General features: G+C 49.8%; 1 protein-coding gene across 1 annotated transcript in view; it reads left to right on the forward strand.

Annotated features, from left to right (window-relative positions):
- Nucleotides 1-24,105, forward strand: part of ZNRF2 (zinc and ring finger 2) — a 47,354-nt gene extending 23,249 nt beyond the window's left edge. Inside the window, exons 3-7 of the mRNA XM_044678870.1 lie at nt 5-301; nt 14,714-14,809; nt 19,440-19,545; nt 20,053-20,128; nt 22,172-24,105. Coding sequence (XP_044534805.1) covers nt 5-301; nt 14,714-14,809; nt 19,440-19,545; nt 20,053-20,110 — 557 coding nt within the window. The 3' untranslated portion in view covers nt 20,111-20,128; nt 22,172-24,105. The remainder of the gene's footprint in view (nt 1-4; nt 302-14,713; nt 14,810-19,439; nt 19,546-20,052; nt 20,129-22,171) is intronic.
- Nucleotides 24,106-25,860: the final 1,755 nt, after the last annotated feature.

The raw sequence follows: 25,860 nt of genomic DNA on the forward strand, positions 1-25,860 counted from the left end.
CCAGCTCCAGCTCCAGCCCTGGCCCCAGCCGCAGCCGCCTCAGGCTCGGCCTCGGGGCCCCGGGGGGGCGCCCGTTCTCTGGGCGGCAGTGGCGGCGGCGGGAGCAGCAGCGGGAGCAGCGGCGGCCCGGCCCGCACAGCACAGTCCGCTTTCCACATCCCAAGCAGCAGCAGCAGCAGTGGCCCGTACGGCTCACAGGACTCGGTGAATAGCACCTCGGACGAGGGCCGCTCGGCCGCCGCCGGGCCCCGCCTCGTCATCGGCTCGCTGCCCGCGCACCTCTCCCCGCACATGTTTGGAGGTAAGTACCCGCCTGCGGCACGTGCGCGCCGTTCCTGGACCCCCGGCCTGGCTGCGGAAGGGGCTAATTGGACCCCTGGCTTCTGGGGGCCTCCTCGGAACTTTGGCAGCTGTCCGGAAAATGTCACGTGCGCCGAGTGGGGGCGGCGGGACTAGGTGGAGTGATTGGACCGGAAAATGGTGGGGGGAGACCCCCAGCCGGTTGAAACGTACAGTCCTGGGTGGGGAGCCTAGACCGGGAGGCCCCCCCCCCCCGCGGGGTTAAACTGGCAGTCCGGGACAGAGGTGGGTGTCTAGACGAGGGAGCCCCCCCGTGGGCTGAAACTGACAGCCTTGGGCTGGGAGGGGCGGGGGAAGGAGACGGCCTCGGAGGAAGCCTGGCAGGTGGCTGCGGGAGGGAGTCCTTACACTTTTGTTAGAGTATTCGTGCCCCCGCCGGGATTTCTCCTTCCCACTTCCATACTTTAGAATGAGCAGAGCAGAGTATGGGCCAGTATGGTTCTGCTCCTCACCATATTGCCAACATTTTGAAAACAATTCTTGAAATACTACTTTTTTGTTTGTTTGTTTGTTTTACTCGTTCCTTTGACCGAGATATTGTCTTAAAAAGGACACGCGAAAGTGGCTGGTGTACAGGAAAGGCTCGTGTGGAAAAGGAAGTTGGGGGTTGATTTAAAATTAGGGGATGACACTTTTTGGGAAAATGGAAAATCCTTTGTCTATAGCCCTGCATGGTATTCAGCTCCATTTCGATAACGATTAAGGCCACTGAAACCAGGTTCAGAGAAGCCACCCTCTGAGCAAATATATCCAGTTGTCCTCAGGTGTTATAGACAAATATGCCGTGTGTGAGAAAGAAACTGGAGGAAGGTGGATCCAGCAAACGTTCTTGATGGAGGGGATAAGAAGAGAATCTTTAAAACCTGTTGAATTACTCCTCTTGAGTGTAAGACACAAGGGGTTAGTGTAAAGCTGCCTATTAGTTTCAGTTTTCAAATTAGTATAAATAAGTTCAAAAGGGAAATGCTGAGCTCCAGCCTGTTCTCATTAGGATATTCTGTGTAAATGAAGCCTTGTGACTTTCTAGGCGTGGGATAGATTTCATAATTTATTTTTTTTTTGCTTTGAAAAAGAAAATGCATTTCCTGTTGACAGCAACAAATGTGGCTGGGCCCAACAGTGGCTGGCCTCATAGGTAAATACTATAGGACAGTTCGCTCAGTCAGGAGGTTTTTTTCACCTCCAGTGATAGAAGAATAAAATTGGCAATGACTAGGTTTCTATCACGGATTGTAGTTTTAAGAAGCAGGAGTTTAAAGGACAATCATTTCATCAAATTACATTTTTTCAAGTTTTTATGTTGATTCTGATTACAAAGCGTCCATTATGACAACTTCGCTGTTTTTTCCCTTAATAGACATAACTTACATTCCCAATCCAAAAGCTGAAAACGACAAAATTGGGGAGTCACAAGGGAGGGTACTGGACCAATGGGGGTTTGGGGGAGGAGCCAATCAGCAGGTGACCACCCCCACCCCACCCCACTCTCCTGGGTGATTGGAGGGTTTAGGCTTAGTTGTGCTTACTCTTATAAGGAACTGTAATGGCTGCCCCAGAAGGGCAGATGGGGGGGGGGGGATGGGGGGAGGACTTCTGTAAAGGGAAGAAAAGGAAAAAATCCGCTAAGGGATTGTTGTTGGCCCCAGGCCACCCCCCTTCTCTGGGAAATGGGTTCCTTATAGATGAGTTCTTTACCAGGAATTTGACATAATGGGATTTTAGTGATCTTTTCATTGAACTGCTGATGAGCTCATCAAACACTCAGCCTTTATTTTAGCTCTCTTTTATTCTTAAAAGTTTTTATGGACTTTTCTGTTCTTTTTCTGTTTTATTTACTTATCTGATTATCCCCATTCCTTAACCTCTTAGAGAGGCCAACCCCCTCCCCCCCCCAGGGTGCCAGGTGTGCCCTGCTTGGCCTTTCTGTTTGGTCACATGGCTTGGCCTGGGTGCCTTCCCTTTATCTTGTTGTGGTCACTGTGGGGTGGGCTCTTTGGTTTGCTTCTCTGTGTCCCTGCTACCATTAGCCAGTGCTAGGCCTCTGCTCTGTCACTCATTCTTCACTCTTCCCAGAAGTGCTGCTATCAGTGTTCTAGAATGTCAATGGCCCTTTGAGACACTCTCCCTTACCTAGTTCCAAATGGCTTTCCAAAATGGTCCTTCCCTCCTTGCAGCTCCACCAACAATGTACTAGTGTGCCTACCTTCCCACAATCTCTCCAGCACCTGGTTGCCCCTCTCTCCTTCAGGGCCATTGGTTTGTGTAATGTTTGTCTCTGATACCTCTAATGTAGATTGTTCCCCTCTTATCATTATCTGCCCCAGGCTGGGAAGGGTTGGGCCCAGACTCCTGTCCACCAGTCCCACTTTGCTAAAGACCAAGTGGCTGAGTTCTGTGTTTTCTGTGCCAAGGAGAGGTGGAGATGGGCAGAGGCTTGGTGGGGAGGGTTTGGGGGGACCTGGAGCTTCCAGGGGCCAGTTTGGCCCAACTAGAGTAAAGGAGTTGTGGATTCCACCCAAAGGCAGGCAGGCAAGCAGGAGTCCTGACAGTGAAGGGCTATGAAGGCCAAAGGGAGCCAGAAGACTAGGAATGCAGTCCAACTCCTGCCTGGATGACTCTGGACAAGGCTGTTTGCCCCAGTCTCCTCTCCTGTAAAGTGGGAAGAGTGGCAGCACCTCCCTCTCTGGGGCTCCATGTTAATGAAATGAAGGGCTTGGCCCAGGGCTGACCCAGGAGGCGTTGCTGCCTTCACTTCCTCCTAGGAGAACCCCAGATCCCTGGAACTCACAGAGCTGAGCTTTGCCAGTAGTGGATCAGATGAGGCTGGAGGCCACTGGAAGGCCTGAATGAAGTAGGAATGACAGCTTCCAGGAAGTCACAAAGTACCATCCAAGTAGATAGGGCTGTGGATGGTGTGCTGGACCTGGTGACCTTGGGCCAGTCATTTAACCCTGCCTGCCTCCAGTTCCTCATTTGTAATCCCTCTGGTACTGCTGAGAATGCCCCAAAAGGGGCCATGGCTGTGGTTCTAGGGGAATGTCCATGGCCCTGAGCCTTCCTTTGTGACTTTAGACTTGGATGATGTTTGGGTTGGCATTCAGGGCCTCCCTGGGATCTCTGAGGTTAGAAAGGAAAATGGGCAAGAACTGGGGGAAGGAATTAGGCTGAGTCCCTGGCCTCTGTTCTGTGTAGACCTTGACTAAGGGCAGGTGGGCAGTCTGACGGGAGGCCAGCCTCAATCACAGAGCCGATGGGGAATCTGGCCCTCCTCCTGCTTTCCTGTGGCCTCCCAGTGGTCATCCCCATTTGAGGGGCTGCAGGGAGAGCAGGCCTGGGAGCCCAGATGGCCCGGGTTCAAGGCCAGCATTTTGCCCCATTCTGGCCATGGTGCTGGGGGCCTGGTCACTAAGTGAGGCCTGGGCTCCAAGGATCCCGATCATGCCATTCCTCCATCATGGGCTTCCCGTGCAGGTTGTGCTTTGCAAGCGATGCCTCAGCGTCCCTGCTCCCTACCCTGCTAGGCTCTGCCTCCAGGGAGAGAAGCAGGCAAGGTCTGACGACTCCTTGTGGCCACCTGGCAGCCAGGCCAAGGATGGTGGGGACGGCCGACCTTCTGGCTAGAGCCCACCGTGGATGACTAGAAACAGGAGCCCTTGACTGGGTAGGCCCTTGTGGGGGGCTGATTAGCTCTAAATAGCCCCAGGCTCGGCCAGGGGATCCCCTTGAGCCCCTCTTCACTCCCTTTCCACAATGGACTGAGCCAAAGGAGCCCCAGGAGAGACTTTCCTGCCCCCCTGCACCCCCCAGGGTCACTATGGGAGGACGTTTGTTGTGGACCTGCCAGACCTTCTAGGAAGATCAGTCACTTGGAACAGTTGGATCTTCCTCACTGGGGCCACTTTCCCTAGCGCAGAGCCCTGAGAAGGAAAAGATGGATTTAAAAACAAACTATGGTCCAGGGACTAGACCTCATCCCCTGGGTTTGCATGAAGTTGGAGGTTAAATCTGTACTTCAGAATTTTCTGGTCCCGAAGCCCTTTCGGTGTTTTCTGATTGTCCATCAACTCAGGACGGCCTGAAGCCTCCTGTTTCAGGGCGGCTTCTTCCCTCTCCTGGCCAGCCTGGCTGAGAGGCCTTTGAGGGGGCAGCGTTCATCCCCCTCTGAGATGGGCTCCTCACAGTTCACCTTTAACAATCCCCTTCTGTGGAATTGGCCGCACTTCCTTACCCTCTGTCTCTAACAGGGACTGAAGGCTTCTGAAGCCTCCCCTTCCGCCTTCGCCTCCGTCGATGCTGAGCACCTCCAGCCTGGCCCAGGGTCACCCCAATGGGAGGTGTCTGGCCTGCAGTTCTGCATTTCAAACCTTGCTTTAGCGGAGGCTCGGCTCGCTGCTTTGGTGTGCAGAAGAGCAAAGATCTGGCCACATTGAATACATTTCAATAAAGTAGAAGATTGTGTACGTAAGATGGGGCCTCCAAAAAATTGGGATGAGCTGGCCTGTCCAGGGAGGCCCCATTTGGACCTTCCCAGTGGTCTGCGGCTCACATGCATTTAGCCAGAGCTGGTGGCTAAATTTCTCTGCATTCTCTTCTTCCACTTTCTTATTGCTGAGTCACCAAGGCCCATCGTGGAGGGGCCCAGGACGCCCCAGAAAAGGGTGCCTGATTTGGGGCCCCTCATTTGTTTTCTACTGACAGTCATAAAGGGGTTCTCCAGCCATGGATGGTCCAGCTGCGAACAGTGACCCTGCCAGGGCAGGAGGACCTCCAGGGAAGGGAGGTCTTAGAGGATGCCCACCTCTGCCCCCTTCCCAAAGGTCTGGATCCCACTTTTCCTGAGCTTCTCCTGCCTCCTGTCTTTGTCTGATGTAGATCACTAGGGCTTGCTATGTGCCAGGCACTGTGCTGAGCATTTGGCCATTTTTATCCCATTTGATCACAACAACATAGGCATGCAGGTGCTGTTGTTATTCCTAGTGACAAATGGGGCAAACACCAGGTTCAGTGACTGGCCCAAAGTCTCCTGGCTAGGAAGTAATAAGAGACTGGATTGGAGCTCATCTTCCTGTCTGAGCCAGCCAGCTGGCCAAACTGGGCCTTGAAGCCCTCAGACAGGGCCCTTTCTTGAAGGGGGCCCACGAGGCCACTTTGGGTTTTATCCTAGAATGGCGGGGCCAGGCCTTCTCTGGAGCTTTAGTCCTGCTGTTGGCATTCCTTGATTCAGAGCAGCTCAGGGCGATCCGATTTTCGGAAGATCTCAGGAAAGCGATTGCATTGGGGGCTTTATTTGGCATCCATAGTGGTGGCGTCCATTGTTTGTGACCTTTGGTAAGATCCCAGTGTGCTCTGTTCATCCTCGACAGGGAATGGCCTTTAAAAAGCTTTCTCAAAGAGAAAACACTCCAATTGTGGGAGAATTTTTCTTTTCACCTCATCTAGGATGAAAAGTGCCATTAAAAAGTACAAGTCTAGAGCTAGAAAGTTGTGTGAAAAGATGGGGACCCAAATCACCCAAAGGGAAGCCAGCAGATCCCAAAGTTCAACAGAAGGGCTGAGCATGAGGTCGGGCAAGGATCGCTCGGGGTTTGCCAAGCCTGGAACCACCAGACTAGGGGAAGGGGAGGCAGCTGGCGTAAAGGGCCTTCCTCCTCATCCTCCTGAATGGTCTTTTTTTCTGCTGCTGCCCCTGAGCCTGATGCTAAGAGACTTGAAATACTGAGACTTGAACCCTGGAAACCTGAAAGTTGGCTGAAATGACAACTTCGGAGGTCTTGCCTCTGCTGAAGCCTAGCTTGAATTTGTGGCTATTTTAAAGTCCTGAATTGTATTGTTATTGTCCGTGATTAAATTTTCATGAACTGGAGGAGCTCTAGAAGCTGTTTGCTGGCTGCTATGGCTTGATGAATTTCCTGAATAATTAAAAGGCCGCCCAGCCTGTGGAAGGAACCCTGGTTTCTGGAGTCTGAGGACGCCCGGCTTTCGGTCCCTTCTCCAGAGCACTTGGGGCCGGGGTTGGACCACAGCTGCCTCTAGCGCTCCATTCAGCCCTTCAGACCCTGGCAAGGTCAAAGGTTCCCTTTGGATACTTTTTGAATATGTCAGTGCAGGTGGGAGATGGACTTGGGTAGGGCTGGGGGTGGAGGGCAGGAATCAAGGTTTTAGAAGCCTGGAAAGGTAGGAAGGAGCCCAGCTATGGATGGCCCATCCCAGAGGCTGTAGGGATCCAGTGGCCTGGCGGGGATGGGGCGGAGAGAGGAAGAACCATGTGTCCTTGAGGCCAGCCAGTGGGCTACTGGAGGATTCGAGAAAGGCCCTGCCCGAGAGAGGAGAGAAGCATCTGGACTTGAACAGGGAGGAGAACAAGGCAGGCAGAGTGGACAGGCGAGGTGGACCATTTAGATCATCTGAAATGCCCCTGGAGCTGCAGGAGATGAGGGCTAGACAAGCCATCTGGGAGGGTGAGTTCTGTGGAGGGGAGAAGAGGGCCCAGGCCAGAGCCTTGGGGAGCCTCAGCTCTTGGTGACGGTGAAGATCCCACAGGAGAGCCAGGAGGGTTGTTGGGACACTCAGAGGAAAGGGAGGCGAGAGCATCAAGGAGAAGGGAGCCTTGGGAGCGCTAGCCCTGGTGTGCGCTTTGGCCCAGATGGCAGGAATGGAGGAGCCGGGCGGCCTGGCCCTTCTGGCTTCAGCTGACCAGGCCGGTGAGCCCTGCTTGGCATTCTTGCTCATCCCTGCAAGTGTTTATGGAATTAAATGAGGGAAGTTCAGAGGAGCTTGTCTTTCCGTAGTGACTGGACTAACCAGGGAAGAGGGAGGTTGGGTCCGCCAGCCCTGCTCTTAGGGGGGGGCGCCTCCAGGCCGGGCCAGAGCGGCCTTTGGTGGTGGGGAAGCTTTGGGATTGAGTTGTTGCCATTGTGTCATACCAGAAAACTGTCTGGGGGTTTTCTGACAGCAGACAATTTTACTTCACCAAAAACCAGATTAAAGCACTTACTGAGAGTAATTGGTGACCTTTAGCAATAAGGGCCTTCATAGAGCTGAGCCAGTGTGATGAGGATTACTATCATGGCCATCCAGTTTCCGTTAGAGTTCCTACCCATTTACTAGTGTGGTCCATTCACATTTTTAAAATGATTTGTTTTAGTCAAAAAATCAGTTACTTTAAATAGGAAAGTCTTTGTTCTGTAAAATGGGGCTGCACCTTTGTGGTGTGACAAATGTGTTCACCGAAACCCTCAGGATTGGAATTTTATCTTGCTTTAAAAAAACCAAATCATTCATAACATGGAAAACTACTGCTAGGTGTAGACAGTAATTATTAAAATATAATTAAAAATTAAAGGGGACTTAAAATAACCTGGCGTCGTTTGGAGCTCACATGGAGAGAGAACTTGCTTGCCAAGAAAGTGATTTCTTTTTGTGTCTCCTCTCTACCAGCAGGGAGTGAGAGGCCTTTGAGTCTACCTACTTTTCTTCCTTGGAGGGGGAGAGAACCTTGACAATCTGTTGCATTTTATAGCCTGTGACCTGGAACAAGTCTCTGATCCTTAGGGAAAAGATGAAGGCTGAAATTAAATTGGAACCCAGTCTTGGTGGGAAGTTGATGTGAGGAAAAGGAGCCCAAAGAGTGAAGTCTGGCCATCTCGAGTTTGTAAAGGGGGGGAAGTTTTCTATTGGCTTCATTTTGACAAAATGGTTTTTGAAGAAATCAAAGTTTCTGAGTTGGGTGTGAATGTTCAGTTTTGCTTGTGAGATTCTTACAGGATCATTAAAAATAAGATTTAGAAATCCTGTGGGGAATTATAAGCAGCCCTTAGTTTATTTTGAAAATCTGGACTCCCAGGGGGTTTCCCTGAAGGGTTCCTGAAGTTTTTAACTTGAAACATGGAACGTCCTTGTGTGGGCTCATTCTTATTGCAGTTTAAAAGGACAGGTTTCTTTCAAGATCAATATCGCTAGTGTTCTGGTTTCTTATTTTAAATCTAAAACATGGCCTTTTTGGTAGTATTGAAAATATACCTTATGTTCTGATAGTCTAGAAAGTAAGAGTGAAATGGGACAACTTCAGTATTGCCTGTCATCTGATTTTGTTGTTCAAAAGACAAAAATTAAGATCAAAATTTAAAATCAAAACATCTTTCTTCAACTGGTAATCCTAATTTGATTGTGCTTACTCATTAGATACTTTGGTGAATACCATAAATGCCCATATCGGCCCGTTACTTACATAATTCTGAAAGTTGGCAACAGATTTACGTGGTGGTTATATAGTAAGTCTAAATGGAACAAGGCCAGAATAAATAGCATTTAGTGATGTTGGAGACAACAGCCAATCGATAGTCTGCTTTCAGGTGGTTGGATGAATAAGTCACAGGAACCCCATTTCCCCTCCGTTCCTAGTACAGCTCTGTTTCTGTGGAATAGATTTTGGAGTGAGTTTTGAGCCTCAGTGGCCAGAGGCTATTGCTCTTGGTGCATCTGTTCACGAAGCCTGGCTTTGCTTGGTGTGAGTTGGGTTTTCCTCTTTTTCCTGCCCAGCCTGCTCCCTGTTTTCCTCCTGGAGCCAATTTATCTGAGGGCCAGTATTTCAACCAAATCCAAATGACAAGGTTTTTGGCTGCATGAGGATGTTTTTAATCTCACAGACCTTAGTGCAAACTTTATGGACCAAACCTGCCCATGGAGTCTCTGTGGTAGTCCCCAGTTCTCATTGGGGGGGGGGGGTTGGATGTTAACACATGTCCCGTCCAGTCTTTCCCCACCCCCACCCCAGCCCCCAGGTTTTCCTCTCAGGGTACCCAGTGTCTGTTTCCACAATGATTTTCTTTTATCTTTACATGCTGTGGCCTTTTATCTTCTTTTGGCTCTTTTGCATTTTTAAAATGATGAAGTGAAGCAGGGGGTGTCTCTGGTCTCTTCCCCTACAGCATTTAAGTCTTTCCTTTGGAGGGGTGCTTTCTTAAGTGATCTGCACACTAGATAGCTTTTCTCCCTCCTTGGAGAGCCTTTGAGAAGCATTCTTCCTCAGTGTGGTGTTGCTGTCTTCATTCATTTCTCTTAACTTCATGTTTCCTCAGTGAGTTTTTGTTTTGGTTTTCATTTCAGAAGTGGGCCAGTTTTTTATTGAGGGGTGAGGCTATTTATTAGCAAATTCAGGCCCTTGCAATGCTTTGACCCCTCATATTTGGCAGTTTTCAGTGAAGCCACTGGGCCTATATATTTGTCCTAGTAACGGAAATATCAGAATTTAAAGAGACAAAGAGGAGTACATATCAGGCCTGAGTCCTATTCACATCACTCCAGAATCACTAAAAGGCAGTTTTCATGAAACTACAGCTCTACAGTACAATCTACAACCCACAGTTGTTTCTGATGTTGCTCCAAGTTAGAAACAAAGTAAAGTTTCACTGTTTTCCACTTAGCCCTCCCTCGTTCTGTAATTGACCTTTCAGATTCTGGCCTTTATAATGACAACATAGCAAAGTAATAGCTCATTAATTAGAACATGAAAAAGTATTAATATTTTAAATAGGACATGAGAAAAAACAAGTGCTAGTGGGAGTCTGCAAGGAGTGTGAACAAGAGAGGGCCCCAAAGTTTCTCCACCTAGGTGGTGATTGCAGGAATTTCCCATTTTAAAAAACTTGGGCTTTTTCCAGGGAGGTAATAAAACAATATCTATATTAATGCATTTATGAAAATATTAAAACAATCTAGTATGAGAGTAATTTATTATTAATGATTTGAGTTAATTTTACAATAAAGAAAAATCACAACCCTCCCTTTAAATGTTCATTGGTTGATTTAATTGGGCAGAAACTCAAGTTGGATCAAATTAATATTTCTGTTTTGTTGTGAACACAGTAGTCAAAGGCACAGTCAGTGCTTACTTCCCTGAGACTGGATAAAGGTAGCTCAAGTACTAAGAATCTTTGGTTCATCACAAAATTTAGAGCTAATCAAACAGCCTGGTGTGATGGATGAAGAGAGAAAGAGAGGGATCTATCCCTCCAGAGACGAATCTAGACTTGGATCTGCAATCTCTAAAATGTGTTACCAAAGGATGTGAATAGGCAGTTGTCATATGATGAAATCAAAACTATCAATAAGCACATGAAAAAAATGTTCTAAATCCCTCCTGAGGAGAGAAATGCGAAACAACTCTGAGGTACCACCTTATACCTACATACGATCGATCATGTGGTTTGATGGGGTTAGGATTGGGATTTTGATGTTAAAAGATCACTGCAAATATGAATAACATGGAAATAGGTTCTGAACAATGATGCCCAACCCAGTGGGACTGCTTGTCAGCTCTGGGAGGGGAGAGGGAAGAGGGGGCAGAAATCATGAATCATGGAACTAGAAAAATATTCTAAAGAAAAAAACCTTCAGATCCTACTAAAAAAGTTACCAGCTTCTTATATTTATTCTAAGGTGGAAGATAAAGCATTTAAATAAATGAATGAATGAATGAATGAATGAATGGATGGATGGATGAATAAATGAATAAATAAATAAACAGACAGATAGATAGATAGATAGATAGATAGATAAATAAATAGATGAGCAAGCAAATAGATAAATAAATGAATGAATGAATGAATAAGTGAAAATAAAGTGATATTGCTGTTACTGTTCCCTTCCCAGCTAAAGTAATTATGTTCACGTGACTCAGTAATAACATGTACATAATTAACCTCAGCAGATTTAATCTTCCTGATAGTTTGAAACTTATGGCAGGCCAGGCAGGCTCCTGGCACCCGAGATTGTGCAGTGGGTCCCAGAAGCAAGACCTTTAACTCCTCCTCCAGGGCCAGGGGCCTTCCTTGCACAGTTCAGATGATCACTTTTTGAAAAGGAATAGGAAAAGGCCAGAGTGTTTCGCACACCCCTACTTACTTACCTTGCATTTATGCCCTGTGCATGGGTTGCTTGTTGTCTCCTATCTGTCAGGACTTCCCAGAACAGTGCTAGGCTTGTAGTAGATCCGATGCTCCCCTCACATCCTCAGTCACAGCACTTTCTGTTTATCCTCTCTGCTGCATTTGGCGTGCCCTCATGCATGTGGTGTTTGGGAAAGGAGGAGTGGGTCTCCTTGTACCCCAGCACTAATGGGGGGACCCCAACAGGCCCAGTTCCTCAGGCGATTGGGGAGAACTGTAGTGACATCCATGAGAATCCTTCAAAGGAGGTGACCATTCCCACAGGGAGCCAGGAGAAACAAGAGGAAGCCATTTTTCCTTTAGGCCAGGAAGTAGGGGACAAAGTAGCGGGGCCTGAGGAATGGGAGACAGCAAGTATCTTTCTTTCTTTCTTTTTAAATTTTAAACCCTTAACTTCTGTGTATTGGCTCCTAGTTAGAAGAGCAGTAAGGGTGGGCAGTGGGGGTCAAGTGACTTACCCAGGGTCACACAGCTGGGAAGTGTCTGAGGCCAGATTTGAACCCAGGACCTCCCATCTCTAGGCCTGACTCTCAATCCACTGAGCTACCCAGCTGCCCCCACAAGTGCCTTTCTTGGTTGGGTTTTCCTCAGCTTGTTTCAAGGAAAGATTTGGCCTGAGGGCTTCCTTTGGAAATGATGGTGATGAATCCCAGTCATGGAGGTGGGTAGCAAAGTGGGGAGAACGGACTTGGGGGTTGGGTTTTTATTACTTTGTGGCTTCATCTAATTCCTTCTACGAGGACAGTAGATGGGTGCTGGCAGTTTCTCGTGTTTCTCTGAAATTTTAAAGCATTCTTTAGGACACAATCGTATAATATTTCATAAGTGGGTGATTTGTTTATACTTTTTACCCCCCAGTAGTGCTGCTGTACTTTGGTGCATAGCAGATCTTTGTGTCAGCAGCCTGGGCAGTGGGGGATTCCTGGGGAAGGGGCTTATTTCCTCCAATTACTGCAGAAGGAATGGTTTTCTGACCAGAGTGGAGTTACTTGGATCATGAGATAATCATGATGCAAAAAGGAATATAAGACTGGATGACTAGAGAAGACTTCAGGACAGTAGAAGGGTTGAAGTCAGGCTTGAGGTCGGGGTCCCTCGGATCTCTCTGGGGAGCCAGCAGGTGCCTTTTCCCCTTACGTGTAGTGAGTCTTGCCCATTCCATGGGAGCCAAAGATCTGTTGGCTGGCACTCCCAGGGGCATTGCCAATGAAGACAGGCGGCCAGCTAGAGGGACATCGAGGGTTTATTCCTAGTCAGTACGCTCGTGAAGACGTCCAGAACCGCAGGCAGCTTCCTTAGGATGCCTTGGCCAGTAAGCCTTCTCCATCCTCCTGGTGATGAGCCTCACCACCTGGGCTAGACTCAAGGGGATCGCCAAGCTTCCCTTTACCGCTTTCTCTCATGAGTCTCTGTTCCGTCACGAAAATATCCAGGCAGAACTCTGGTGGACAATGCCAGGAAATACATGAATAGTATGCATTTTTTTCCTCATTAAAAACTTTATTTTCAAGGTAGATATTGTCCATTTGGCTTTGACAATGTACTTCTGTCTTAGAATCATTACTGCATATTGATCCCAAGGCAGAAGAGTGTTCAAGGCTCAGAGTCACACAACGAGGAAGTGTCTGAGGCCAGATTCAAACGGAGGACTCTTATCTGTTGAGCCACCCAGTGGTCCCCCATGGCCTCTACTTTGAGTCTTTCTTTTACCTTCTATATAAACCTGCCTCAGGGCACCACCATCTCCCTGGGGTTCCTGAGTGGCCTGGAGATGTGCGGCCATCGAGGGCTTAGAGAAGACACTGCGAGAAGGGGCAGGGAGCAGGCTCTGAGCCGGAGAGGGTGCGCTCCCACAGGCCACCCAGCATCCTCTCTGTCCCTGCCCTGGTGCCAGCCACATCCCCAGGAGAACTCACCAGGGACCTGCGGAGGGGCCGGAACAAAGACATCTGGACCAACAGGTTAGGTGTTTTAGATGAGGGAAGCAACCGCAGTTATTTTGTATGCACGTCTGCTCTGGTGCGCTTCAGACAGACAGTAAGATACGGTGAGAATCATTGAGATTAATTATTATAATAACTGGATTGATCAGCTTGCACAGCGAACCTTGATATGTCCTTTGCTATAGTCACTTGCTTTAAATGATTTGCTGTTAAGATCCAAGATTTTGGCACGATGCCCATTGACCAGTCTCCTTCTCCAAGGCTTTCCTTGGTTATAGCTCACAAATGGAAATGCTTAAAATAGGCAAGCCCCCCCCCCCCCCCCCAGGTATCTTTTTGTGCAGGTAACCTGGTGCAGGATTTTCTCTCGGATTTCTGTCATTCTAGAACAATTCTGTTTCTTGGTGTTATCCTTTACTATTCATCATTCTCTCAGTGGTAAATTTTTTTAATCCCAAAATTTTTTGTGATGTTCATTTTGCATTTTGATGAGAATGCTAAGACGGGTCAGGCTCTGCTGGAATACTCTTAGCAGTGAGCGCCATCCATTTAGAGGCCTTTTCCTGTTTCTTTTTTCCTCCATAAGAGTTAGAAGCTTCCACATTGTAGAAGGGAAAAAGGAAAAAACAAATCCTTCAGCTAAAGGTCTGTCCTTCAAAAGGTCTTTTCTGAAACTGTTTGGCAAAAAGAGCTTGTTGTTTAGGATTGTCCTGTTAAAGTTCTGGGCTCTGTTTTCACTTGGTGATCTCTTGGATTCCATTACCCCTAATCTGCTTCTCTTAGAATCTGCCTTGGGGATGGGGAGGGAAGCAAAGAATTGGAGAAGTGGGTGGCCATCCATCGGAGAATGGCCAAACAGGTGATGGGATCGTATAGAACCTTCTGTGTGAACTAATCAAAAGTGAAGTGAGCACAGTTTCTACAGGAGTAGTAGACGACTGGAAGTCCCAGGGCTCATAAAGCCCACTCCACTCCCCAACCCCAGAGAGGTGGGAGGCATTTCAAGGGGTTCCCCGGCTAATGAGGGACTTGTTTTTCTTACTTTCTCAGCGGGGAGGGAGCAGAAAAGTCACTACTTAGCATAAAAGTGAGGTTTTGTTTTGTTTTTTGGTTTTGGGTTTTTTGTTTTTTAAGAAAAAGTTGTGGGCTGAGGAATGTTTCTTAATAGTTAAATGTCATTAAAATGGACTTTTGTGCACTTCTTAAATATATTAAACACACACAAGAGCAGTTTAACAATATGTATATAATGTGAAACCCTGCCCTCACCTGATGTAAAAGGTAAAAGCTCAAACTGTTCAAGGCCAGCCATTGTCATGCCGCCCTGTGTCAGGAGAAACACTAACAAACCAGGGCCATTTCTTTCATGAAACAGAAACATCTCTATGTTATTGCCAGGTCAGATCTTTCTTTATCCCCTCTGGGCAGTGAAGTGACTCATGGTTTTCCCTTCTTTCCTTTTAGGGTTCAAGTGCCCGGTGTGCTCCAAGTTTGTACCTTCAGATGAAATGGATTTACATCTGGTGATGTGTCTAACAAAGCCAAGGATAACCTATAACGGTGAGTCACGTTAAGGAAATTTCAGCATCCAGACCTTTTCCTCACAGCAAGGCTGGAGAATCTTTATTTTAAAAACAAAAATCCAAGTCACTAAGTTCCATTCAGGGGAAAGAGCAGCCTCTGTCTAAGGGCGAAATGGGATTGGCTGTGTACTGCCCCCCAAACTCACTGCAGTGACTAGAGTCCCTGAAAAGCCAGAGCAGGTTAGGCAGGGAGGTGAGACAAGATGGAGCCCAAAGAGGCCCCAGCTTATGGAGATGGAGGTTAGGCAGAGCCCTTGGAAGAGGCCCAGAAGACAGGGCTGGGGCTGGAGCTGCCAGGTTTTGCCACCATCCCTAAAGGACAGGGAGAGGGCACACCAGGACCTTGGCCTGGGCTTAGAAAGAGCTCAGACAAGTTTCAGCTCTCTCAGTCTTTAGGTAATATACTGTCATAAAGAAGAGTCCGCATCCCTGGCTCGTCATGCCACAGCACTTTGAAAACAACAGATTTGTCAAGCCTCCAGGATTGCTTCAAAGGGCTGGGATGGCCTGGGGGGGGGGGGGTGCAAAAGAATCCATCTTTGAATAAACTTGGGCTTGTGATCTGACATGTAAATATTAGCACCACAATAAAAAGAGGAACAGTGGGGCCGAACTGCATCTCTTCCCCACATGACTAAGCCAAGATTCCTTTCCATGGGGCAGTATGGAGCTTCAGTGGAAGAGGTCACCCACTGGAGGGAGTTCAGTGAAAATAAATCTTTTTAGAAGCTGTGAGAGAAGGTTTTAAGGCTGAGCTACATATCTTTGTTTTTTTTTTTAATTATGCCAAATAATCTATCGATGTAAAAAATAAATCAGAAGAATGCAGTAAATTAGGTGATCTCTAAAGTCCCTTCTTGTTCCAAAATTCTGTGAATGTGGATTGCCATCTCTTTGTTAAGTAGTTGTTTTTGCAATTTTAGAAGAAAAGGAAATGAGAGAAAATTTAAGAAAATGATCCTTTTAGGACCAAAGATGAGCTGAGTGAATCAAATCATTTTCAGATTCTTTAAGAGTTGGAATTTTGGAGCCCCCTTTGAGGACTTGGGGTTCTGGGCCTTTTGTGATAGTCAGCCTTTGGGATCAGATTATGCAGTATTCACAGGAGATAATGACTGTTTTCCCTTGAAATATGTGTTGACCCCCAGCAAATGTCACCATAACTATGCTAGACTAAGCCTGATTGCTCCATTTCCTCAAACCTCACGCCTCCACTGAGCAGGGCTTACAGGCACCTTCCACTGGTTATCCAGCCAGCCAGGCTGTTGAGAGCAGGGAGAAAGGCAGGCTCCTGGCTAAGCCGTCCAGTCTGGTTTATGAAGGGCCTGCTCGGCCCAACCGCCCAGATTGGATCGAGGGAGGGGGAACTGAGGCAGGGATGCACAACTGGTGTCTGAGTCTGGATGTGCCCTGAGAACCCCAGGCTCCCCTTTGGCCCCAGCCTGCCCTGCATGGACAGAGGGCTTCCGCACCTTGTCTGGGATCCTGGATACGAAGGGGAGCATCATCAGCCACAGCAAAAAGCAGAGCTCCCTTCCCTGAGCCTAGATGGGTGCCCTGCAGGGAGGACGTGGCCCTCCTGTTCTCTATAACAGAACAGAATCCGCTATGCCGGGGCCACAGGCAGCCATTTGCTGCCATTGCCCCCCTCTGCCCAGCCAGCTGCCATGGAGTCCATGAAGCGTGTGGCAGGGGGAAACCCCAGAGGTGTGCATCCTCCATCTGAGGGCTCGGGCAAGAGGGGCAGCCCTCGTGGGTAAGTGGACGTGAAGGGTGGGGAGGGCGCCCTTTGGATCTTGGGCATCCTGGGCCTCAGGAGCCTAGCCGGACGCGGCATATCCTGGGAAGATCCTCCCTCCGAAGGAGTTCTGGCCCTCTTGGTTGTTGGGCATGAGATGGCCTCAGGCTGCAACAGGAAGGGCCGCAGAAGAGCTGGGAGCTGGAAGAGTGCGGGGCGCCCGCTAGAATCCATAGATCCTCCCTATGTAGTCTCTGAAGCCCTGGCCTCGCGGCCCGGCCCTTTCCCACCTCTGGCCAGCCCACCAGGCCATCATCATTGAGTCTAACTGGACATGAGGCCGAGAAGAGGCGGCCCATCCGCTTCGTTTCTCCACTCTTGGGAGCCGGCATGGCTGCGGACCTGCCCCTCAGCGTCACGGGGAGAGCAGAGCATCGCTGTGAGCTCCCCTTTGTTGTCATCAGAAACAGATTTGGACACCCCACCCGTGGATAGAGGAGGAAACCCAGAATCCAAAGCAGGGGCTTCCATTGGCTCAGGCTCACCCCTTGCCCTCTGGCTCCCCACCTGCCAGCTCAAGTGGAGTGTCTGCTCAGCCTTGAGCTCTCCCTCTCCTCAGGACCCCCAGCATGAAGCCCCTGAACCCCAAGCCAGGTCTGCACTCCCCGTCATCATTCCCATGGACTCGTGGCTAGCTGGTGAAAATACCACGAGGCCCAGGCACCCCGCCTCCCTCGGCCTGCTGGAGCCTGGGCTTATGTTGGGGTGGCTATTCCCCCCCAACATTGACCCTCCTTGGAAGGAGTTGTGGGGAATCTCTGCTTATTGTGACTCCCATAAAGCTTAGAGGTCTACAAATGCCCCCTGACCCTGGGAGCAGGTTGGATTGCCGTCCTGGTGGGATTAGAACCCAGGATTCCAGAGCCATTGCCCACCAAACCACCCTCCGCCATGGCCCACTCTCAGCCTTAATGGCTCGGGGTGGGGTTCTTCATGGCCATCCCCCCATGGGGAAGACTCGGCTCCAGGCTCGGCCACTTTTCTCGGGTCCTCGCCGATCCCCTCTAAACGCATGGAGTGTGCAGATGATGTTGTTCTCCACGTGTATGGGGGGGCGCTAAGTGGCTCTGTAATGGCGAGCCAGCAGGGTTCCCATCTGGCCTCAGACCTGCTCATGGCTCCGGATGGCATTTGGGTGCTGGGAGAAGAGATCCCGGAAGTTGGTTGGAATTCCGTTTCCCCTCCCCACGTCGACCTGTTTTCTAGGAAACGTGTTGGCCATCTCGGCCGCTCTTGTTCTCCGCTGCTCTGCCCGAGGGCTCCGACCATGAGCTAAACTTAGCTCAGGTAAAAGGCCCGGCCGGAGTCCAGATAGAGGCCGGGGAGGCTGGGCCGCCTCGGCACTGACCGCACTGACAGGGTTAGGCTTTAGCTGCTGCCTTTTCCCTGGTCGCCTCTCTGGCAGCTCTGGAGGATGTCTGCGAGGAATGTTGATTCGCTGATGCGTGCCTGAAAGCCTGAAAGTGACGCTGAAGTCCACGGAGCAGGCGAGACGCAGGGAGCGAGCGAGCCGCCGGACTGTCCCCCGCCGGGCACTGGCACCGCCTAGGTCTGCCGCAGCCCACGAGGACTTTGTGCTTTCAGGGAGCCTCGGACGAGCGAGCCCCACTCTCGGCGCCTCCGCGCAGCCCGTCCATCTTAAATGTCGGGCAGGGCCTACGTCTGACAGACCGAAGGGACGCGTCCAGCAGACCTGGAGGGCGTCCGACCGCCAACTTGGAAACACCTCATCCGGAGGACTGGACGTCTCTGCATGACGGCTTCGGTGTTGGGACTGAAGACGGGCCTCGTCCGGCCTCGCTCCTCTCCGGCCCCTCCGTGGACACTTTGGCCTGAATCCAGAGGCGGCTGCAACAAAACCACGACGTGGCTGACTTGGACTTCTGTAGCAGCCATTTGGGCCTTCCTAGAATGGTCAGAGCCTAGTGACAGCTCTGGAGGTCCTGGGGAGGGCGCGGCCGTCCTCTTTGGCCCGTAGGAGGAGCGTCCACGCGGCCAGCCAGAGGAGGGTCACCATTGGGCCCCGCCTTAGTTCACTCCTCGAGGCTTCGGTTTCCAGGTGGTTCTGTGAGCCCCTCTCGAAGGCCCTTTCTGGCCCCGCCGGTCTCAGGGTCCGTCTAGTCGCCTCTCTGCGCTGCCCAGGTCAGAGGAGGGCCTGGGAAGTGCGTGTGTGCTCTCGGGCAGATGGGCCGCAGCGGCTGGAGCCAGACCCAGGAAGGGCCCCACTCGGGCCTGGCCATTGGGCTGGTACAGCAGTCCAGGGGCTGGGGGTGAGGATGACTCTGGGGAAGGGTCTCCGGAATGCAGTTGGCTGGATCAGTACCAGGGGGCGGGGAGAGCTCTCTGGGCCCAGTTTGTCCTTGGCTGAGGCGGCCGCTCTGCGCTCCTGGACGGAGGATGGATGGTCGGGGCTGCCGCGGCTCACTTAGAGATGAATTAGAAGGTAAAAACGCGGGTCCCTTCCTCCCCCCCGTCATGACTGAAGCGGGGCGCTCCAGAGGCTCGTGGGCTTTTCTGTGTCGTCATCCCGGCCGCTTGTCAGCTAAATGGCAAATGAGATTTTTGAGGCATTCATGGCTAGAGGCCTTGTGGTCACCCCAGACACTGACTGACCCTGGCAAGTCCCTCCATCTCCATCTAAGAGTGGGAGAGAAGGTGGGACTCCATTTGGTGTAGAGCCCATGGAGGGCTGATGGGAGTCGGGGTATAGTCAGACACTGGGGGGCTCTGCGAAGCTTTTCTAGCACCCCGTCCCCCCGCAGCCTGCATTGCAAATGCCGTTTCCTCCATTCTGTTTCTCTTTCTCTAGAGGACGTACTAAGTAAAGATGCTGGAGAATGTGCAATATGCCTGGAAGAGCTGCTGCAGGGAGACACCATAGCCCGCCTGCCTTGTCTCTGCATCTATCACAAAGGGTACGCAAACGGGCCCCGACGGGGAGGAGGCTCCCCGGGCTGTATCCAAGAGCTCCTTCGCTTGGGGCTCCTCGCCGGGCCCCTGATGGTTCTGGTCTCCTGCCCTCTCTGGCCACCCTCTCCCTCATGCCTTCCGCAGGCTCCATGGACGGAGCCCCTCGTCGTGCCTCTCCTGGGCTGACAGGCAGGAGGGAAACCTTAATTCCTTCTGCAGTTTTCCCAGGGGTGGATGTTCGCCTCTGCTTTCCCTCTGGTGGGAAGATGGTGATGGACGGCCCGGCCACAACCTCCCGCCTCGTCCTCCGGAGGGGTTTCGGGGCTTCGGCCGCCAGTGCTCCTGGCCAAGGCTGGGGGAGGTGCACTCGAGCCCTTCCGCCGGAGGCCGCTGCCGGGGGTCCTCCACGCCAGTGTCTCTGGTGATGGTGCTTAAAGGAGTCTGAGCTCCGGCGGGCCTTTGTGCCCAATGCGAGGTCCCGCCTCATTCTGCTTTTGTCTGTTCTTTTCCAGCTGCATAGACGAATGGTTTGAAGTCAATCGGTCTTGTCCTGAGCACCCTTCGGATTAAGCGTCCGAGTCCTGTTTTGTACGTAATTCTTTCCTCATCTTAACCTATTTTCGTTTCCTTTTAAAAATGAGCTATTCTAGAATTTTCCATATTAGTTTCATTTCAGTCGTTTCCTTTTTTGGCTAATTAAAAAAATCCCACATCCTTGCCCAGCGTGCATAGAAAGCCTCCGACCTCTTTAGACTGGCTCCTCGGACCCCAGCTTTCTTTGGACTCCGTCCCTGCCCCCTTCTTAGATGGGTTTTATGTTGAGTCTTTCATCTGCAGAGATCCTCAGGGAGGCTGGATTGGGGCTGTTCTGGTTGGTAGACAAGTTAAACTGAGCTTTTTAGATTGAGAACTGACTGGATTGCTGCCAAGCTCCATGCTCTTGTCCAAAGGTGGGCGCTGGCTTGGGAGGGGACAGCCCTTCTGGTCCCGGAGAGCCCAGTCAGGAAGGAAGGAAAGAAGGAAGGAAGGAAGGAGCGAGTGAGCGCCGTTCCTTTGGCCTTGCCATCACCTTCCAGCACCCACCAGGGCTGCCAGAGAGCCAGGCTGGTTGGATTTTTCATCCTAGTTTTTAAATTTGGCTCTTTTTTTTTTTTTTATCTCCATATAATCGGCTTCCTTTGACCTCTCCCACGTAGTTCATGTTAGACATCCAAAGCCTTTTTCTGAGGAGGCGCTCGCTGGCCAAGGACCCAGAAGAGTTGGTCCAGGCAGGGACGAGTGCCTGGGCTCACCTCCAGTTGGAAGGCCAGTTTCTCTGTCCGTAAAATGATAGTTTTGATTTCTTTATGTGAAAATTGCCTATTTATGTCTCTTGCCCATTTATTGATTGGGGAATGGCTTGATTTTTATGCAATTGATTTAACTCCTTAAAACATTAATTAAACCCCTGTCAAGAGTTTTTTGTCATAAAGATTTTTCCCCCAATTTGTTTCCCTTCTGATTTTGGTTACAATGTTTTTGTTTGTACAAAAGCTTTTTTGTTTAATGTAGTCAAAATTATTTTACATTTTGTAATTTTCTCTAGCTCTTGCTTGGTTTTAAAATCTTTCCTTTCCCATAGATCTGACAGGTATACTATTCTGTGTTCATTTAATTTTTTTATAGTTTCCCTCTTTATAGTCAAGTCATTCACCCATTCTGAATTTATCTTGGTTTTAGGGTGTGAGATGTTGATCTAGACCTAATCTCTCCCATATTGTTTTCCAAATTTCCCACCAGTTTTTGTCAAATAGCGGATTTTTGTCCCAAAAGTTGGGCTCTTTGGGTTTCTGTCAGTAAAATGAGAGAACTGAGCTGGGAGGCTAGTGCCGGACCTCTGCCCTGCCGGCTCTCTGGATTTGACAGAGAAGTCGCTGACTGTCTGAGGAGGTAGCTCTGCCCCCCTCCAGCAGCCAGCTGCAGACAGGTGGCCCCAGGTATTCTACTAGCAACGACTGTCCCAGCAGACTCGGGGGCGGGGGGGTGGGGCGCTGCAGAGGAAGCCTTAGGCTTCAGAGAGATGGACCAAAGAGGAGGCCAGAGCCAGCGGTCGGGCTGTTTGGGGCTCCCTAGACGAGGGGCGTCACTTTGGTTCCCTAAGGCTTTCCTTAGGCAGTGAGTGCTTTCTTCACTAAACGCCTGCTGCGTCCCCAACTCCTGGCCCCGAGGATGGCTTAGTGCTGGCAGATTGAGCCTCAGAAAGAGAATCCGAGTACCAGGATCCAAAGGGAAAAGGGTGAAGAAGGAATTAAAGCAGTCATTAGGGTCATTTTCCCAATAAAACGACAGTCATCTGACAGTGTAGGTGAAATGGGTGACCATTGACTATAACATCAATTGGCCAGATTAACCAAAGAGCACATAGAATGCTTAAATAATCCCATCTTGGGAGCAGAAATGGAGCGAGCCATCGGTGACTTCCCGAGGAAAATAAGCCTCAGACGCCCTTCCTGGGGTGGGCTCACCACGGACTTCCTCTGGAGCTCTCGAGCAACATGGTGGAAGAATGGGGTGCCCGGCCGGCGGGGCACCCAGGGAGGAGTCTTGGGTGGGGCTTTGTGTCTTTAACCCGTTTTCTTGTGTCTTTTCAAGGTGTTTGGAAAAACATAAGAGAAGAAGAGGACCATCTGTCTCTGGGAAAAACCACCTGCAGCCAGAAACAGGAGTTCTGTGGGCCCGGATCACACAGATGGACAATCAGGGAGGTGGTCCCGGGGGAGAGAGGACACTTGGATGGCCCAGAACTCGCTGCACCAAACACACATAGAAAAGGACATGCAGGGATTCTGAAAATGCTGCACATCCCTCCGTCTCATCTACCCGTAGTTACTGTTGGTAAACATTTTGTATACAGAAGCCAAAGTCAACTAATTCAGAGTGGATTTCCTTCATCTTAAAGTTCCTTGAGCTGTAAATGGATTTGGGGTTCGGGTGTCAGTTTCTGCATTCTCTAACAAGTCCCACCAACCTTGAGCAGGAGGAGTTGGGCCGGGGTCTCCAGGGCTTCCGGAAGTCTGCCCAGGGAAAGCGAAAAGCAGAGAACACCCCCCCCTCCCCCCCACAAGAGACCGGGGGAGCTCCTCACGGGATTCCCTCAGACCTGCTCAATGGAGGATCTCCTCCTTCCTCGTTGGGGGAGAAACCCCTGCCCGCAGCGCGGCAGCAGCCCCCGTGCAGCTATGCAACCTCCTCACCAAGGACCAGTTCTGAGTGCTGCCGGCCCGACCCTGGGAATTCTGTTTAACGGGTATTTTTTGTGTTTTTTTTTTCAGGTAATTCTTTTCTGTACTTTCATCTCCAGTCTGCCTTTCCAAGTGGGGGCAAAATATGAAAACTTAAGAATAACTGTGCGGGGGTGGGGGGTGCCAAGGGGGGGGGGTCCAAGTTCCTAAAATTCAGTTTGGACGGAGCTCAGAATAATTTGCAGAACATTTTATAGAGATTTTTTTTTTAAATCAGAATTTAATTTGCATGGCAGATTCATAGTAATTTGCATCTTTCATTTTCCAGATAATCTGGAGATTAGCATTTGATCATTTTTTTCCACAAGTACGGAGATTTTGTTCATTTCTAATTTATTAATGTATTGTTACTGTGCTGTGTGTTAATTTACAGAGGCTTTTAAACAGTCCTGTAGGGGAATGTGCTGAGGAATTATGTGAATAAATAAATACCACTTCCCACAAAAGACATCTTGATGGTTTAAACTCGAGGAGAAATCAGGGCTCTTGAAGCAAATATCTTTTTCTATCAATACAATAGTGGTTCCTGCGTTTTCAACCTAGGGACAGTGTGATCCGGGGAGGATTCCGCAGTGTGCTCGCTCGCTCGCTCCGTGGATCTCGGGCAGAAGCCGCACTGGCCGTGTTCTGAGCACACTAAATACTCCCTTTCCTTGGCCGCGGCCGCCCGGGCACCAGCCTTGCCCAGGAAGCCCGTCCCCCCTCTGGTCGTTGGCTGGCTCAGGGACGCCACACAGACGGCATCTTCCCTGAAACTACGCTGTGAATCGATGCCTTCTGTGACGCTGCAGCTTCCCAAGAAGCCTGAACCACCCCGGGGTGTGGCAGCGCACTGCGCAGGTGCTCCGGGACCACCTCACTACGCTCTTCCTCCGACTTTGGCTCTTACATTAAATCGCAATTGACTGACTCAGTGGTTTCTCATTTCTAAGTTGTTCTTCCGCACAATAATAGCCATCTAGAAGGGGAAGGACGCCTTCCTTTGGCACTCCGGCGGCAGGCACCGTGCTGAGGGAGGGGCAGAGGTCTCCTAGTCCTTTCTGTCAGTAGCTGTCGGACACACACTGACCCAGTCCGACTTCCGGCAGCCGGGGGACCCTCCAGCCATGGGGCCCCGATACTGTGGCCCTCCAGGCCTGGGCTGCATTTCTCCGCAACTAGCCTTGTGTCTGCGGATGGTTTTTATGGCGCTAATAACGGCCTCTCTCCAGAGCAGAGGCCAGAACCAGGTGAAATGTCATTGGGGCGGGAAAAGGTTTAGCAAATTAAAAATGCAATATAACCTAGAAGCTGTTCATTTGTGTTCATTTTCTAAGTTTTTCGTGGAGCCAGCCATCACGGATCTGTTTCTAGAACAAAAGTTGAACCCTAAAACCTAGTCCATTTTTGCTTTAAATTTAGATTATCTCCATCGCTTAATTTCCCAAAATTAAATAAGTTGACTCATCCAAACAGTTTTAGCTCCACACAGTTAAGCCCTGAAAAAAAGCCCAGGGAAATAGGCTTGAAATTGTAAATGATCCAGGCCAGGAAACCTTTGGATTATTAAGAGAACCAGCCTTCTCCTGGGCTTCCCCAATGGCTAAATAAATGTGAAGATGATGGAGTGAGAGCAGAGCGTCCTGCCTCTCAGCTTTGATGGGGAAGGACCGTACCATGCGCACTCGGTCCACAGTGAGAGGGTTACCAAATTTTATCACCACCAGATTCTCCCCCCACCACCTCACTCACCCCCGGTCCCTTTCAATCTTTTTTTGTCAGGACTTCCCATCTCTTGCCTAAATGGAGAAGAAAAAGTAAATGGTTCTCAGGTTTTACCATTAAATGAGCTGTTTGCTCATTTAATAAAATTTAAGAGCTTTAGGAGAAGGTTCTGCTTATTCTAGCAAATTTGGCAATCGTCAAATCTGGTCACAGGCTGGAACGTAGATTGTGTTTTACAAAAAGCAGCTTCATTTAAAATAGAAATGCCTTGCCTATTCGATTTCCTGTCATAACTCAAGATTAGACAGGCTGCTGGAGGTATCAGTTGTAGGAAAATGTGGGTTCCTTTAGCACAACTGGGACGAGCACCAGGTAGAACCATCTTCCCCGGGGCAGAGGCCAAAGAACCAGCGTTTGAGATCCATGCGTGAGCAGAGCATCATTTTCCTTTTTAGTGTTTTGAAACTAAAAATTTTTTCCAAAGAATGCTTTGGAAGGCTCCAGGCTTTATAAATGTGAATTACTATTTATTATTACCATTTTTTAAAGGATTAAATTCCAAATAAACATCACCAGCACTTACGAGGGCTCGCCGGGGTGTGTGGATTCCCGGCTAGCTCTGTCAGAAGCTTCTGTTCACGGGCATCCACCCCGCATGGACATTTTGAAATCAAGTTTTACACTAAAGTAAAATAAATGGATGCTGAGAATAAATAGGAAATGGTGGTGTCAGTCATGTTCAACCCCTTTTACGCAGGGAGTTCCATTGAAGACTTTGGCCGAGAGTCTCACTCCCATCCTTGGCCCTTTGGGCAGGAAAATCCTGAGCTTTCCAGATCTCTCCTGGAGGGTCTGACCACTGAGTTATGCGAAGAGCACCAATTGATTATCGGGGTGTTGTGTCTCCCCCACCCACCCACCCCTAATTTCCTTCCTACTTGGATAAGTTGCTTTTTAGGTTTTTTATCTTCCAACTATGCAAGGCAGAAGAGTGGTAAGGGCTAGGCCATGGGGTCACACAGCCAGGAAGTGTCTTAAGTATAGATTTGAACCCAGGACCTCCCATCTTTAGACCTGACTATTCACTGAGCCACCCAGCTTTCTCCCTTGCTAGGTTTTTTGATGTTTTTAAAAAAAATTTTTTCCCCATGGTTCCATGATTTTTTTTCCCTCCCCTCCCATAGTCAATGTGAAATTCCACTGGGTTTCCCATGTGTCATTGATCAGGACCTCTCGCTAGGCTTTTTGGTAATCACGATCCAAATCTCTGCGGCTGTCCTCACCTTACGTCGCCCAAACGAAACAATCCTCAGCTTGAAGCCCTGAGCGAGCTGC

The sequence above is a fragment of the Gracilinanus agilis genome, chromosome 5 (genome assembly GCF_016433145.1).
Source record: "Gracilinanus agilis isolate LMUSP501 chromosome 5, AgileGrace, whole genome shotgun sequence".
Lineage (NCBI taxonomy): Eukaryota > Metazoa > Chordata > Mammalia > Didelphimorphia > Didelphidae > Gracilinanus > Gracilinanus agilis.